We start from the raw sequence: 14,817 nt of genomic DNA, 5'->3' as shown, positions 1-14,817 counted from the left end.
CGGGCGCTCCGTGCTCTTTGGCCCTGTTGCTGTGACCGTCGCTTGGGCAATTCTGCTACACATTTCGTCAGCTGCGCTCTTCATTTGACTTCTGCGCTCCCCGCACGGCCCGCTGTTGCACAAGCTGACGCTCACGCAATGCTATCAGCTCAACACCCGCCCGCAGCCGCACGCGCCCCGCCGCGCCTTATTTTTTGGCAGCTTTGCATAAAAAGCCGGTTTCGTCTCTTCGCTAACATTAGGGGCTGTTCGCGCCTCTGTTGTGTTACATAAGCTATCTTCTTCCTCTCTCGCTCTCTTTTTTAGTCGAGCTGAGTCGCTGTTCGAGTCTCTGCAGCTGCCCAAAAATAGTTCAACATTAAAAATAGACGCGGCTGAGAAAGAATCAGACAGCCCCACGCCCCCGCTCCGCTCTTTGCCCCGAACTGATTCCATTTGTAGTTCACATTCGTTTATAAGTAGATTATTCGGCATCTGTTCACTTTTTTTTTCGCTGGGGGTCTCAGAAATCAATTAACTGCGCGTCCAAAATGCCTGACCACAAGCCGGAAGTGGAAGTGTGTGTGCTTAAAAGAGTCACACCATGCACACACACACACGCACACAGAACATTTATCAACTGTCAACGTGAACATATGGCAAATGCCTGGGCAAAGTCAATACACAGCATATGGGACAACGACGAGCGCGTGTGGTGTGGTTTGTGGCATGAATTGTGCTGTGGCCTGCGCTGGCTCTCTGCTGCTGAGCAGAACCTATTCTCGACTGCACGACGCCCTTCGCCCCTATCTCCGAAAGCCAGACTAATGCGCTGACGGTTGGGTTGTCCACAACAAAGGCGCCGTCTCCCAATGCAGAAATCCAAACTGAATGCGATAAGACGAACTGTGAATACCCTTCTTGTTGTGCAAGCAAAATGATAGAAATGGCAGATAATGCTCTTTATAAATCATGTAAAACAAGATGTTAATTTGTGTTTTGTTTAGAAATCATATAAGACAAGATGTTTAATTATTATATAAGTTATTTTAGACGGCATATGACTATAAATATCAAAAATGTAGTTCATATATGTAGGCGTGGCATGTCGAGCAAGCGCTGCTAATCAGCGGAATGTTCACATGTGTTGTTGTCTTTTGTTGTCTTTTGTTGTTGTTGATGTTGTCTGTGTGGGCTTTGAAGTTGTCGGCTTTGCGGGTCTTTGGTTGGCGTTGTCTCAAGTGCATAAGCTGCTTGGCTTAGCAACAGACACACACACACACACACACACACGCAACGACTGTGCACAAAGTAAAGCTGCCTGCAACAAGCAGCAACAACAACAATTACAACAACAATTACAACAGCAGCGCACATTAAAAATGGCCATAAAAAACAAACTTGCCTCTAACTTACGCCTCGCATAACTTATAATAACAAATAATATAAAATAAAATATAATTTACATGAAACGGAAGCAAAGGCAACAGCAGAAAAATGTGCAACTGTGCGGCGGACTTGCCCCGCAGCCAGCCGCAGCTGCCACAAGGCGCGCGACTTGGCCCGGTTAACCTTGAACACAGTCCGGGCGTCGCAGCTGGCGTCGCTGCCGGCAGCGCTGCTTTTGCTGCTCATTGAAGCGATTTGGTGTTATTATTGTGATTGTTGTTGTTTGTTTCACGCTCATTTTCCAGCTGGAAATTTGTGCGCTTCATAAAGTTCATTTTTGCGGCCAGTTGCAAATTTAACCATTGGCAACAAAATATTTAAAAACAAATTTTTTGATTGCATTTGTTAACGCTACGAAACAAATGTTGTTTTAACGTGTGCTGCAAATTGTTGTTGTTGCTGTTGTTGTTGTTGTTGCTGTTGTTGCTGTTAACGCTCCATGTTGCTTGAAGGTTGCGGCTGGCTGCGCAGCCAGCGCGAAACGATCGAGGCTCGCTTATATAACAACTATTTGGAGATTGTTTTTATTTTGTATAAATGTATGTATGTTTCTTTTTTCGGCTTGTTTGTTTGGCTTACCTTGAATTCATTTTGCTGGGGGCCTCAGCTTGAAGCGTAGTTTAAATGCGACTGTGTGAGTGTGAGTGCGTGTGTGTGTGTGCGTGTGTGTGTGAGCTGCCTGACACAGATAAGACTCCGCACACTTGCCAAATGACGCATACGCCGCGTTGTACGCGCTGCTCAACTCATTTTTCTTTTTTCGGCTGGCAAATAAAACTGCGTCGCAAAACGAGCTAAAAAGAAACACAGCAAATGGAAAAACATGAAAAGCAGCTGACAGCGAGCGGCAGTTGGGCGTGTGTGTGGGTCAATCACCCAGACCAGAGGCAAAAACTCAGACGCAAGTCATATGCAGCTGCCTACCTCTCACTCCCCCTGCCCCTCCCACTGCTCCCCGCTCACTGGAGCCGAAGCAGCTTGCGTCTATTTTGCGCTTTGTGCGTCAATTGACAACTTTATGAGCAGCGCTTAACCCACGCACACAGTCGCAACCACGCAGCTGCCCCATTGACGTTGACGTTGACGTTGAATCCTGAACCCACAAAACGTTAACTTGGCACGTGACCCAATTGCCCCTGCCCCGCACAGCAGCACACCCCGCGCCTTGTGCCAGCTGCCACAATCTTTACGCTTCGATAAAGCCAAACAAGAACGTCAAAGCTGCAAAAAAATGTAACAAAGACAAAGTTCGGATACGCTAAGAAATAGCTTAAGCGGAGTCCTTGTATTGTTAACAATAATAAGGTAATTGTTATTAATAATTATGTATTTGTAAATAATATTATTGATAAGAATCATGTCGGTGAAATGTAAAACAATTGGTTCGTAGTTTCTGTTTAGTTTTCCACCTACTCGAAATCAGATTTTGGCTTAAACCTTAATTTGTTTTAGATATACGTAGGTATATATATTTTTTATATTCAAATGAAACATTTTAATTTATAAATATACAACTGCCCGTTGTACTGAAAATATTGCAAGTCGTAAATATTTGCATATACAAAAAGCGGGCTAAATTTGTTTTGCTCCAAAAATTGGCATCTAGCAAATATTGTTGGATAAATGCAACGATTGGAGCCCAATTTATATTTTAGGGCTGGACCTTTTAATTAATATTAAATATTATATTAACGGATTTGTTTTTAGATTCAGCTAGATTAAAAAAAAAAAAATAGAGGGAAAGTCCAAGCAAAAGCCGTTTGCAGCCTTGATAAGAATGTTATATATATATATTTATGTATATTTCTTTATTTATGTTAAATATTAATTTAATTATTTATATATTTATTGGTTTATTTATTTAAATATTTATTTATTTATTTAAATATTTACCTATTATTTTTAATATATTTGTTTACTTATTTATATGCCCAAGGCATTTAGTTGAGTTAAAAGTCGCAGCTACCCTCGCTTACTCTCTTTCTCTCTGGGCTATTTAAACAGAGCTAAAACGGAAATGTAGTATTTGTTGCGTTTCTCTTTTCGCAGTCAGTGGTGGGCGTGGCCAGGTGGCAAGGTGGCAACGTGGCACATATGACGCAAATGGAGTGCAACACATTTCAGCAACACGAGCGCAAATGACGCCAATCAAATTATGGCGCACACGACTTTAAAAATGACATTAAAAGAGAATTGCGAATGTAAAATTGCGAACTTGATTTTCCACGCTCGGCATTTGTAGCTTATTTATTTTATTTGATTTCGCTTGCGGAATGTTCGCCATTTCCCATTTGTCAGTTTGAATGTCGTGAAATGTGCACAAATATTTTGATGCACAGGTAGAAATTGTTGTGTGCATAAAATACGCATACGCAACGTGTGCCGCGGATGCAAATTTCGTACCCCGTTGCCTGTCGCTGCAATAATAAAAACAATGTTCTTGTTGTTGTTGTTGTTGTTGTTGCATGTCAACATTCGCAGTTTCACGAGATTTCCCACTAGCAACAAAACATAATTAATGGTCTCTTTAGATTCTGCCGCAAATGAAACGTTTAATAGCCGGCAATGCTCGAGCCAAGCAAACAAAGCGCACCATTTCCTGCTTAACAATGCCAATGCGATTCAGTCTCTGCCTCTAGAAATCGCATATATTACTATTAATTATATTTAATATACCCTGTAATTAGGTGGGCAAGCAACGGCAGATAGAAATCTATTTGATTTTATTTTAGCAAGAATTGCCGAACTTTGCAATTTATTCTAAATATAATTTTTTTATCTTCTCTCTCCCCTCTCTCTCTCTCTCTCTTTCTCTCTCATTTACTCTTTCACTCTCTCTATCTTTCTCTTACTCACTCTCTGTGTCTTTCTTCCACTCTCTTTCTCTCACTCTCTATCTCTTTCTTCCCACTATCTAGAATTTTATAATATGAAATATGAATAAAATTATTACAATTTTGAATTTAGAGAAATTTTCTCCAGTTTCAATTACTATTAACATTGTATTCATATTTTTAATAATATTCACAGTTAAATTAATTATAAAAAATTATTTAGAAAATTATAAAAATTGTTTAGTAAAAGTTGTTGCTAAATCTATTTTATGCAATAGAAAGCAGCGATAAATCGCTTGAACTATTCTTCCATCTCTTTTGCTAAATATATTCAAATCTTTAGGCTGTGCTACAGGGTATTCTCTAGTCACACAGCCAATTTTTGTTAAACAGAAATCCATTTGAAATTCTATTTTGTTGCCTGAAACTAAAGTCTGCTTGTGCCATAAAGCAAACCCAAATTAACTTTAGCCGCATATCTAGCATAATATTTTATTAAAACGCTCGCTTGAACCACAGCGAATCGAGATGAAAAACCACTGCAGTGCAGACCCACCACAGGAATCTCCAATGCAACAACTACAAAAACAACTGCAACAACAAAAACAGCTAAAAAAAAAGAGCGTAATTGGAAACGCATAAAATTGGTTGCCCTGCGGCCAGCAGCTTCAGTTTCAGCTTTGCGGCGCCTTTTGCAGGGCTGCCTTTGTCTTTTTATGATTGAAAATGGCTAAATCGGGTATATTGTTTTTGTGCAAATGATGCGACAGGCAGGCGGAGGCATTCGGTCTGAGTGAGTCCATTCCAAAGACTACAAGAGATTGGGAATTGTAATTTAAATTCTATATTCTTTTACGCAGACTGAGCTCTAATATTTTTTTGATATCTCCTGGCAATTTCAAAATATCGATAAATATCGGTACTGAGACATTATTTTATAGTTCGAAGATTATAAAAGCTAGATACACCAAACTTAACATGTAAATTCTCGTATAGCGTACTCAGCTAAAGAATATTTTAAATTTTCCTCTGCTGGCGGTGTTTTAATATATTTTTTGAATATCTCCTTCCAAACTATCGATATTTATCGATTTTGTTGCATTCGTTTTTAAGCATAATTCGCAGATTATAAAAGCTAGTTTCGTTAAATCTGTCTCGTTTAGCCTAAACTTATTCAGTATTCAGAGCTTATATATATTTTTTGGTATCTCCTCCCAAACTATCGATATTTATCGAATTTGAGACATGGTTTTTTTTAGCAGGTCTCGAAGATTTAGAAACAATAGTTATAAAGATTCCTTATACACATACACAGATCAAGCATATTTCAGTTTTTGCATAACTTTCCAGCCAAACTTGTTAAAAAAAACCCATTTCTGAATGTAAAGTCTTGGGCTTCGGAATATAAACTCTTCAATGTGTAATATTTAAATCGCGAAACTTTCATCATGATCGGACTATAAAGACTGAGGTTAATGACGAACGCATTTTGCATAGTGTGGTGCATTGGCAAGAAGAAGCACAGCTGCTGTGTGTATGTGTTTGTGTGTGCGTGTGTGTGTGGAGGATTTAGCTGGACGGACGCTGGGTTCAGGGTATCGCCTTGTCGGGATTTATCGACTTGCAGCACTTTAGCTTGTTTTATTTGTTTGGCCCAATGGCTCCCTTAACACGCCCCCCCCCCCTCCTCCCCCAAACAGTCCCTGACCCCGCTCCTCCTCCCCTTTGACAAGCCTCCCCTTTGCCACGCCTCCTTTAGCGCACACTTGTATTGCGGCGCAATTTTATGGGCATACATTTTGGTATTTGGGTCAGTTTAGCTCCAGCTTGCGCTCTGTTGCCTACAGCTGTGTGTGTGTGTGTGTAGTGTGAGTGTGTCTAGTGTGAGTGTGTGTGTGTGTGTGTCTCTAGTGTGTGTGTTTGCATTGTGCCAAACAATTTGCACAGCATAATCAAAGCTGGTGCCCAGCGTCGGAGCATGCGGCGTATACGCAACGTTTATTTTTAGCAAATTGTTTAACGACGTTTTTTATTTATTCATTTAATTTTTTTTGCTCGTTTTGTTGTTTTTTTTTCTGCTCTCAGTTTAGGCACAATTAAGTTTCGCATTGAAGAACAGCATAAAACACATTTCGCTTAGAAACAAGAAGTTGTTGGATAATAAAGCGGAAAACTCCGAAAAAGTTCTTGAGTTTGATTCGTAGTCAACTGAAGCAGTTGCTGACTTTGATAAACCATATATTTTTATATAGTTTTTGTTGTTTTTCGTTGCTTTCTGTGGCTTATGCAATCTGCAAGTGGCGGCCACTTGTCAACGCGAGAAGAACGCGAAATTCGCGAAATCATTTTTAATGTACGTGACGAAATCTGATTTCAATGCAAGCGGCGCAAGTGGCCAAGAAAAATACAACCACACACGGATACAGATTGATATATATATATATATATATACATATATAAGCTATATATAAGCTATGTAGCACAAGTAGCTGCAGCCAAATGCAATTTATCAACAGTTGGGCTTAAATTGTCTGCAGCGTTACGGAAAAATGATCAAGCGAAGGATGCGAGGGAGTCTCTCTGTGTGTGTGTGTGTGTGTGTGTGTTGTGTTGTTAGCTCTAGCGTTAAATTCTCTAATAAGTGCAAATTGACAACGACAACAACAACAATAGCAACAACAACAACAATGTTGCATGCGGCCTTTTGCATTTTAATTGAATTTTTGCTCGAGAGCTTGTAAGCAATTGCGTCTATAAAGTATTCTAGCCCCTATCGAACGGGAAGTCAAATGCCGAACGTGGCGGCTTTAGCAATGAGATATATATATATATATGGTATATATAATACAAATATACATCTATACATACTTTATATAAATATATTTGTATGTGCAGCAACTGTTGCCCAGCAGCTGAGCACGTTGCCAGCTGTGTTTCTTGATAGGCAACTGAGCTTTGTTTTCAATTATCTAGTATTTTTTGTTTTTTTTTTTTGTGTTTTATATGTTCTCGATTGCCTGATGGCATAACGGTTAAGATAGTAGCGCAGTTTTGCCATACAACAAATTAACTTGGCTGAAAAGAATAGAGTTCCAGGAAATGACAACAAGCGAGAGAGACATTTTTGCATTGGAAAAGAAATAAATTCGGAAAAATAAACGTAACTAAAACAAGTTTTGTGAATATTAAATTTTAATATATACTTCTTTTTTATTAATTTATAAAGTGGAACAGATTTGAAGCCAGCTGTTTTAGTTAAGATTTTTCTATTTTTATTGTGTGTATATATTTTGTGTTATTTAGCTATTAATTTAAGTTTTTTATTGTCTCTTTTTATAACGCCTAACTTTTCGAGGCAGTTTTTCATAATATTTAAATAATATTGTTCTTTAGTAGAACACTTTAAAATGTCTGAAATATACATTTATATATATATATATGGAACCCTAAACTCTGGACATTCTTCAACAGAATCTATATGATTAAACGGGGCCCAACTAATAGCTGTAAAGCTAGCCGCAATTGCCCTTGCATAATTCCTATGGCACAAGCACTTACTTAACTCACATCCCCAATTAACCTGCCTTATCTAGCTCGCTATTATCACTTTACTACACACACACACAAACACACTCGCACACACTTGACATCAATTTGGGGCAGCAAAAATATTGACAAACATTTCGAGTGAGCGTTTTACATAACCAAAACATAAGCATAAACATGGATAACACTCGAACAACAGCAGCAGCAACAACAACAACAACTTTGTAGACATCATTATGTAGCTCATTGAATGTTGCATGTTGCGTCGCCTCAAACGTATGCGGCAACAAAATGCAAATCTTGCATCCGAAGCTGGCGATGAGCAGCGGCTGCATTTTCCTATTGGCTGATATGTAATCATTTTTGCGACAATTTGTTTAGCAAATGCAGCAACAAAAAACAAGAGGGCCAACACACACACACACACACACACACAAACACACACGCACACACATTTATTGACAACTACGTAGCGCTGTTTGTTGTTGCGCTTGTTTTTATGTTGCGTAATGTTAGGCTACATAATCGCGTTTTTTAACAGACGCGTCAGCAGCCGCCGCTCGCCGCTCTTAACAGTTAACAGCGCAAGAGCGCGCGCAGTTTAAAGAGTTTACATTGTAAATTTTAAATGCGCCTGCTCTTAAAATGTTAACACTGCGAGCAGTGCGCTGTTAAGTGCTGCTTAAATGTTGCTAGCAACATGGCATGTTAACGGCGTTAGCAACATTTTCAGCATGCATAGCTGTTAAAGTATTGTATCTTTGAGCTATGCTAATGTTGTTCTTGTGATTAAGAGCTTAACAGTGTGTTTTGGGCATTTTGTTGTGCTCTTAGCAGATTTGCGCTCTTAACAGCAGGCGCGTGCCGTGCATTAACAGCGTCTGTTGGCTGGCACTGTTAATGTTAAGCTGCAGTCTGCAGCGCTGTTTGCATTAGCGCCTGCAGCGACGTCAACGTCAGCGTCGACAGCGAACTAATTGTAGAATTTGTGCGCGTGTTGGCCGTCGCCTCAGTGGTGGGCGGATGGGTGGCTGGCTGGCCGGCTGGTTGGTTGGTTTGTTTTGGCTGCTGAGGTAAACATATATATATATATGTATATTTATATATATATGTATATAATGTATAATTGGCTAACAAGTGCTTGCCAAGCGATCGCGCCTCCATAAGATGTTGACGAGCGGCGTCGTTTTGACATTTTCATTTAGAGTAGCTGACATTAAGTGTGTAATTTTCACAATTTTCATGATTTTCCTGATGTTCGTGATTTTCGTGATTTTCATGTGTTTTACAGCGCAGCAATTAAGCGTCAATTAGCAAATGGTTCTGCTTTTCCTCTTCGTATTTTCTAATATTTTTCTACGCTTTTGCCTTTGCAGCGCCGAGCAACTTCAAGAGTCTCTGTCTGCGCGCCGAGGTGCTGCTGAAGCTGAGCCACTATCAAAGCTCCTTGGCGGATATTGAGAATGCGCTGCGCACGCGCTGCACATCGCCCAAGGTACGATACGTTCTTGACTACAGTGAATAGCCGCTATAATGATTTCTCTCTGCGCATTTTACAGGCACACTATTTGCGCGCCTTGGCGCTGAGCGGCTTGGGCCGACTGGAGGATGCCCTGTACAATGGCTTTCTGGCCATTTGCCTGGACAAAAACACAAATCTCAGCAACTCGGAAATCTTTCAACATGATCTCGCCAAGGTGAGTGCGCGTACATATATACAAATGCCTTTTTGCTATCTTTTGCTCAACTCTTTGGCATTTCAGATACTGCAACGTCTCCTGGCCCAAACGCCCAAAAGTCGCGCAGCGATTGAGTCGCTGCCGCCGTTGGCTGCGCAGCAGCAGCGCAGCTATGCCGTCGCCGCCAAGCCGCCGTACGCTCTGCTCTGGGAGCAGATGCGCCGGCGCAGGAAACAGCATCATCATGTGCACCTGGACGATGTGGAGGATGAGTTCGGTCTGAGCTGCGAGAAGCACTACGACAACTACATCATGGCCGACGAGGAGGAGGACGAGGTCGAGGTCGAGGTGGAAGTGGAGGAGGCGGAGGCGGAAGAGGCTGCCGCCCAGCTGCAAATGGACGGCGACTTTCTGTTCCCCAGCGCCCTCGACTATATCGATCAGCGCGATGTCTACGAACAGCTGAGCGCCAAGCAGTTCGAGCTGCAGGCGCGTCGGCATGCCAATCGCAAGCATTGCCGCAGAAAATGGGCAGCGGCCCAGGCCCAGGCGGGGCAGCTGCCACATGTGGCAGCCAGCTGCGAGACGCGACGCTGCAGCCGCCTGCTGAGCGGCGTGCTCGAGCGCACGCAGCTGGAGATGCAGCGACTGAAAAGTGAGTTTGGGTTTAATTTTATGCTAAAGGAATCTCTATTAATCTCTCTCTCTCTCTCTCTGTCGTAGAGCTCGAGGGCTCGGAGCAGCGGCAGCTGACCGCCGTTGGGGGCCAGCTGATCGATGCGAGCGATTTTGATTGCGTGCTGTGCTGCCGGACGCTGTGGAAGCCGGTGGTGACGCCGTGTGGACACACCTACTGTCTGGTATGCTTGGATCGTTGCATGGATTACAACTCCTCGTGTCCATTGTGCATGTCACCACTTGTGGAACTAAATGTCAATAATAATCTGTATCAGGGCTCATCCTCGCCAGTACCCTTTGCGCTGGCCAAGCGGCCAGTTACGAAATTCCTAGAAGCCGCAATGAAACGATTCATTCCAGACCACTACGAGGCGCGCTTCCGCCAGGAAATCGATCAGGAGCCCTCGGTGCCGGTATTCATCTGCACCGCGGCCTTCCCATCGGTACCCTGTCCGCTGTTCGTCTGTGATCCCCGCTACCGGTTGATGGTGCGGCGTGCCCTCGAGTCCGGCGACAAGACGTTCGGCATTGTCCAGCCGCACAGCGGCAAATCCCGATACTATGATGTGGGCACCATATTGGATATAAGGGATTGTGTCCTGCTCGGCGACGGTTGCTCCATACTGAGCACCATTGGCTGCAAGCGCTTCAAGATACTTGCGCGCAGCGAAAAGGATGGCTACGAAACGGCCAAGGTGGAGTATATATGCGATGAGCCCATTGCCATCGATCAGGTTCAATCCGTCGCCGCGATGCAGTCCCTGGTGCTGGCCAAGGCGACCGGCTGGTTCGAGAGCCTCAGCACCGAGCAAAAGCACGAGATACTCCAAAGCTATGGCCAGATGCCGCCGCTGGAGCACAGCTGGCAGCTGATCGCCGACGGGCCCGCCTGGGCCTGGTGGATCATTGCCCTGCTGCCGCTCTCCCAGCAGCTGAAGGTAGGCAGCCTCAAAATATTGATCCCTATTTGAGCGCCAGCTAATATTTGTTGTCATTTTCCAGGTGGACATACTGGGCACCACGTCGCTAAAGAAGCGTCTGCGTGCCATTGACAAGACGCTCGACTATCTGCGCGAACCGCAGCCGCAGCAGCAGGCGCCGCAGCAGTCGCCGCAGCAGCCGCACGATCTCAGCCTGGACTGCGAGGAGCAGGTCGCCGACGAGGCCGCAGCCGGTGTCGGTGTGGACGAGTGCTGCCTGTACGGCGAGTCGCACACCGACGAGGAGCTGCTGCTGTAGTGCAGCCCGTTTAGCTGTACCTCCAGCAGTAACTGTAGCAGTAGCAGTAGCTGTAGCAGTAGCTGTAGCTGTAGTTGTAGTAGTTGTAGTGAGTGTGAAAAGCGTTTCTCAATATGGTTAAAGCAAGCGTAAATTCTGTGTCTAAGCCATTCGTATTACACGTTACTGTTATCCTAGGGGCCAAAACGAAAGATATAATAACTTAGCAGAACCAAATTATCACTAGATGAAACTGTATAACTGTAACTGTAACTGTAACTGTAACTTAGAACTGTAAACTGTAGCTGTAAAATGTAAACTGAAAACTGTCAACTTTAAAGATGTAAACTGAAAACTGTAAACTTTAAAAGTGTAAACTGTAAACTGAATGTGTGTAAAAGTTGAACTTCGATGTGTAGCTTATGAGAGAGATTTATATATATATATATATCTATAAGTATGTAATATAATACACATACAATCAAAAGTCGCCCCTTACAATCTAGAGAGCCCCCTAATTTCTTGTTGAAACCAAAAAAAAAAGAAAAAAAACGAACCACATTCCACAATATGAAAAAGAACATAAATCTTTGTACAGCAAATACTTCTCTGCAGCAAAAAGTATCTTCAACAACAACTCATGGTTTCTACAACAAAACACACAAATTTTAAAAACAAATTAAACAACAAACAATACCCAAATTTTGTAAAGGCCAACGACATACACTGCAAGAAAAAAGTTAAATAAAAAAAAAAGAAGAGAAGTAGCTGAAGAAAACTCGACTCAAATGAAAAAAAAATTGCAACTTTTCTGGAGCAATTTTCAACAACAGATTAAATTGAATATAAGAAGAAGAGCAGAGAAAACTCTTTTGGGAGTATTTCTTGATTTATTTTTAGTATAAGCGGCTGGAACTATAAGACAATCTGCAACATTTTTTTCTTATTTTGTATAACTAAAAGAAATATAACTATAAATAAAAGAGTATAAATAAAATATGAACTAGGAGCAGCTCATAACTAGCATGTAGTTAGAATTCATGTGGAAAATGCAATTTGATTTTCTTCTGTTAGCTTTCAATTTATATGTCAAATTTTCCCGCTACTCTCTGTCTCTATAAACACAAGCACTCTCTCTCTCTCTCTCTCTATGTCTCTCAGTACATGTGTTAATTAAGCTATGATATGCGTACTATCCAAATTATATATATATATATCATATGTATGCTCACCTATATACCTATATATATATATATATATGTATGTGTATGCCAATCAAAAGGGATTGACCGGCTAATGCTAATGCTCTTTTTCTGTATTTGTATCTGTAACGAACTTATTATATATATATATTTAAACTGTATCTGTATCTGTATCTGTATCTAAAGTCCGCATTCCTATAAACGAAACACACACACACACAACTTTAAATAGTTATTAAATTAATTTAATTAGCCTTAAGCCTCATTAGCCTCATTTAATTTTTGTATTGTAAAGCAAATGAATTTTAAAAACAACAATTTGCTTTGCCAGTCAGCTCACATCAACCGATACACAAACATATATATAGATATATATGTGAACTTGTATATAGTTAGGACTTTGTTGAACCACGCCTTATAAAGCATAAACAAGCATATTTCTTATATGATCACGAATTTAATTTTTAGCACACACCCACACAAACACACACACACAGACACATTTAGCAACTAGCTATGTAATTTTATACATAATATAATTAATCATATTTGTCAGCTAAGTTTTGAAATATTCAACATAATTTGTAAACGTTTTTTGTGTCTAATTTATAACGAAAAGAGTAAAAAACAGAAGAAAAAAATATAAAAAAATAAATGAATATCTGAATATATAAATATGATACGATCTATGATAACGATAACTCAGTTCTATGTGTGTGCAACAATTTTTTTAATCGTATTTCTTTTCTTTTTATTCGAATGTCCAATAAAATGAAATTTACAAAACAAAACGGAAACACTCCAATTAAAATCTAGTTTTACAGTTCCATCTTGTTTATCTGTTTCGCTTAATGATATTGCAATTCCATTCTCAGCTAGCCTTCGGCTGCACTTTGAGTTCAACGATACCAAAACTTCGATAGATCTGAGCTCAGGCATACGATTTACTGGCAAAGCTCTATAAATATTTAACACTTGCTCCGATATGTGCAATTTCAATATATCCTGTCCTGCATAAAATGCATAAGACCTCAAAACACAAAACTACTCTCTCAGTGCACTCTATGCAAATTCTTGGAATTACGTCAGCATATTATAAATACGAAATTTATAGAGCCAAATCTGGCAAATGGAAATCGAGCAACTCGTGAATTTGAATCGATTAATTGATATCCCACAAGCCCGTGAATCTCCAGAGCTTGTGGACACTTCTTAAGGCTCAGGAGCTTGTACGTCTTAAGATCTGAGCTCTGCATATAAAATAATATTAATAATAAATAATAATCAGAGCTCTACATAAAATTTGATTAGGGACGTGTTTTGCACTAGTTTGCAAATCCACCCCACTGTGTGGAAACTTAAGTACTAAGTTTCGTTTTCGTCCGCTCGTTGGTTAACTTATTTCTAAAGATCTTTGTAAAAAGTTATCTAAAACTCGTTTCGCTAATAGCGAAAGCCTATTACAATATATGCAAATGGGATTGAAAGCAGTCGTAACCGATTTAAATTCGTTCATAGACAGGAAACGGCTGGATAAGTGATGTTAACAAGAAAAGAATGTGTGTGGGAATATATGTAAGTATGTGTAAATGTGTATGTATGTGTGTGCGTGTATGCATGACATACATGCACACATATGTACATACATCTGTCTTTATATGGCTCCAAACGCACACCAAGATTACTTTTCATTGCAATGCAAACGTATTTTTGTCTACTGCCCTACTACTCGATTCTCATAAATTCAAGTAAGCCCTGCATATTTCATGCTTCAATTTTAAGTGTGCCGCGTGAGTGTGTGTGGTGTTGGTAGTCTAGTTAGCTTTCTGTTTGTTTGCATGTTTATAGGTATGTAAGCGTTCTTGTATGGATGTATGTATGTATGTATGTATGTATGTATGTATTTATGTATGTATGTATGTATGTATGTATGTATATATGTATGTATGGATGTATGTATGTATGTATATATGTATGTATGTATGTATGTATATATGTATGTATGTATGTATGTATGTGTATGTATGTATGTGTGTATTTATGTATGTATGTATGAGCGTATATATGTATGTATGTATGTATGTGTATTTATGTATGTATGTATGAGTGTATGTATGTATGTATGTATGTGTGTGTATGTATGTGTATGTATGTATGTATGTATGTATGTATGTATGTGTGTATTTATGTATGTATGTATGTATTTATGTACAGTGTGTATGAATGTATGTA

At 40.4% G+C, this 14,817-nt stretch overlaps 1 protein-coding gene across 2 annotated transcripts in view; it reads left to right on the top strand.

The window, feature by feature from the left end:
* Positions 1-12,403, top strand: part of LOC135435179 (uncharacterized) — a 31,471-nt gene extending 19,068 nt beyond the window's left edge. Inside the window, exons 3-8 of one of the 2 annotated variants that reach the window (XM_064692099.1) lie at positions 9,185-9,303; positions 9,368-9,505; positions 9,572-10,142; positions 10,211-10,347; positions 10,441-11,103; positions 11,168-12,403. In XM_064692099.1, the coding sequence (XP_064548169.1) occupies positions 9,185-9,303; positions 9,368-9,505; positions 9,572-10,142; positions 10,211-10,347; positions 10,441-11,103; positions 11,168-11,404 (1,865 nt within the window). In that variant the 3' untranslated portion in view covers positions 11,405-12,403. Of the gene's footprint in view, positions 1-9,184; positions 9,304-9,367; positions 9,506-9,571; positions 10,143-10,210; positions 11,104-11,167 lie in introns of both variants that reach the window. The other variant, XM_064692098.1, reaches the window with a different exon arrangement.
* The last annotated feature ends 2,414 nt before the right edge of the window (positions 12,404-14,817 follow it).

This window comes from Drosophila montana, unplaced genomic scaffold (assembly GCF_035044405.1).
Source record: "Drosophila montana isolate Dmon_TW-CO22-7 unplaced genomic scaffold, ASM3504440v1 contig_3526_1, whole genome shotgun sequence".
Classification (NCBI taxonomy): domain Eukaryota; kingdom Metazoa; phylum Arthropoda; class Insecta; order Diptera; family Drosophilidae; genus Drosophila; species Drosophila montana.
The sequence above is the reverse complement of the archived record's forward strand: the minus strand, read 5'-3'. Positions and strand labels throughout refer to the sequence as shown.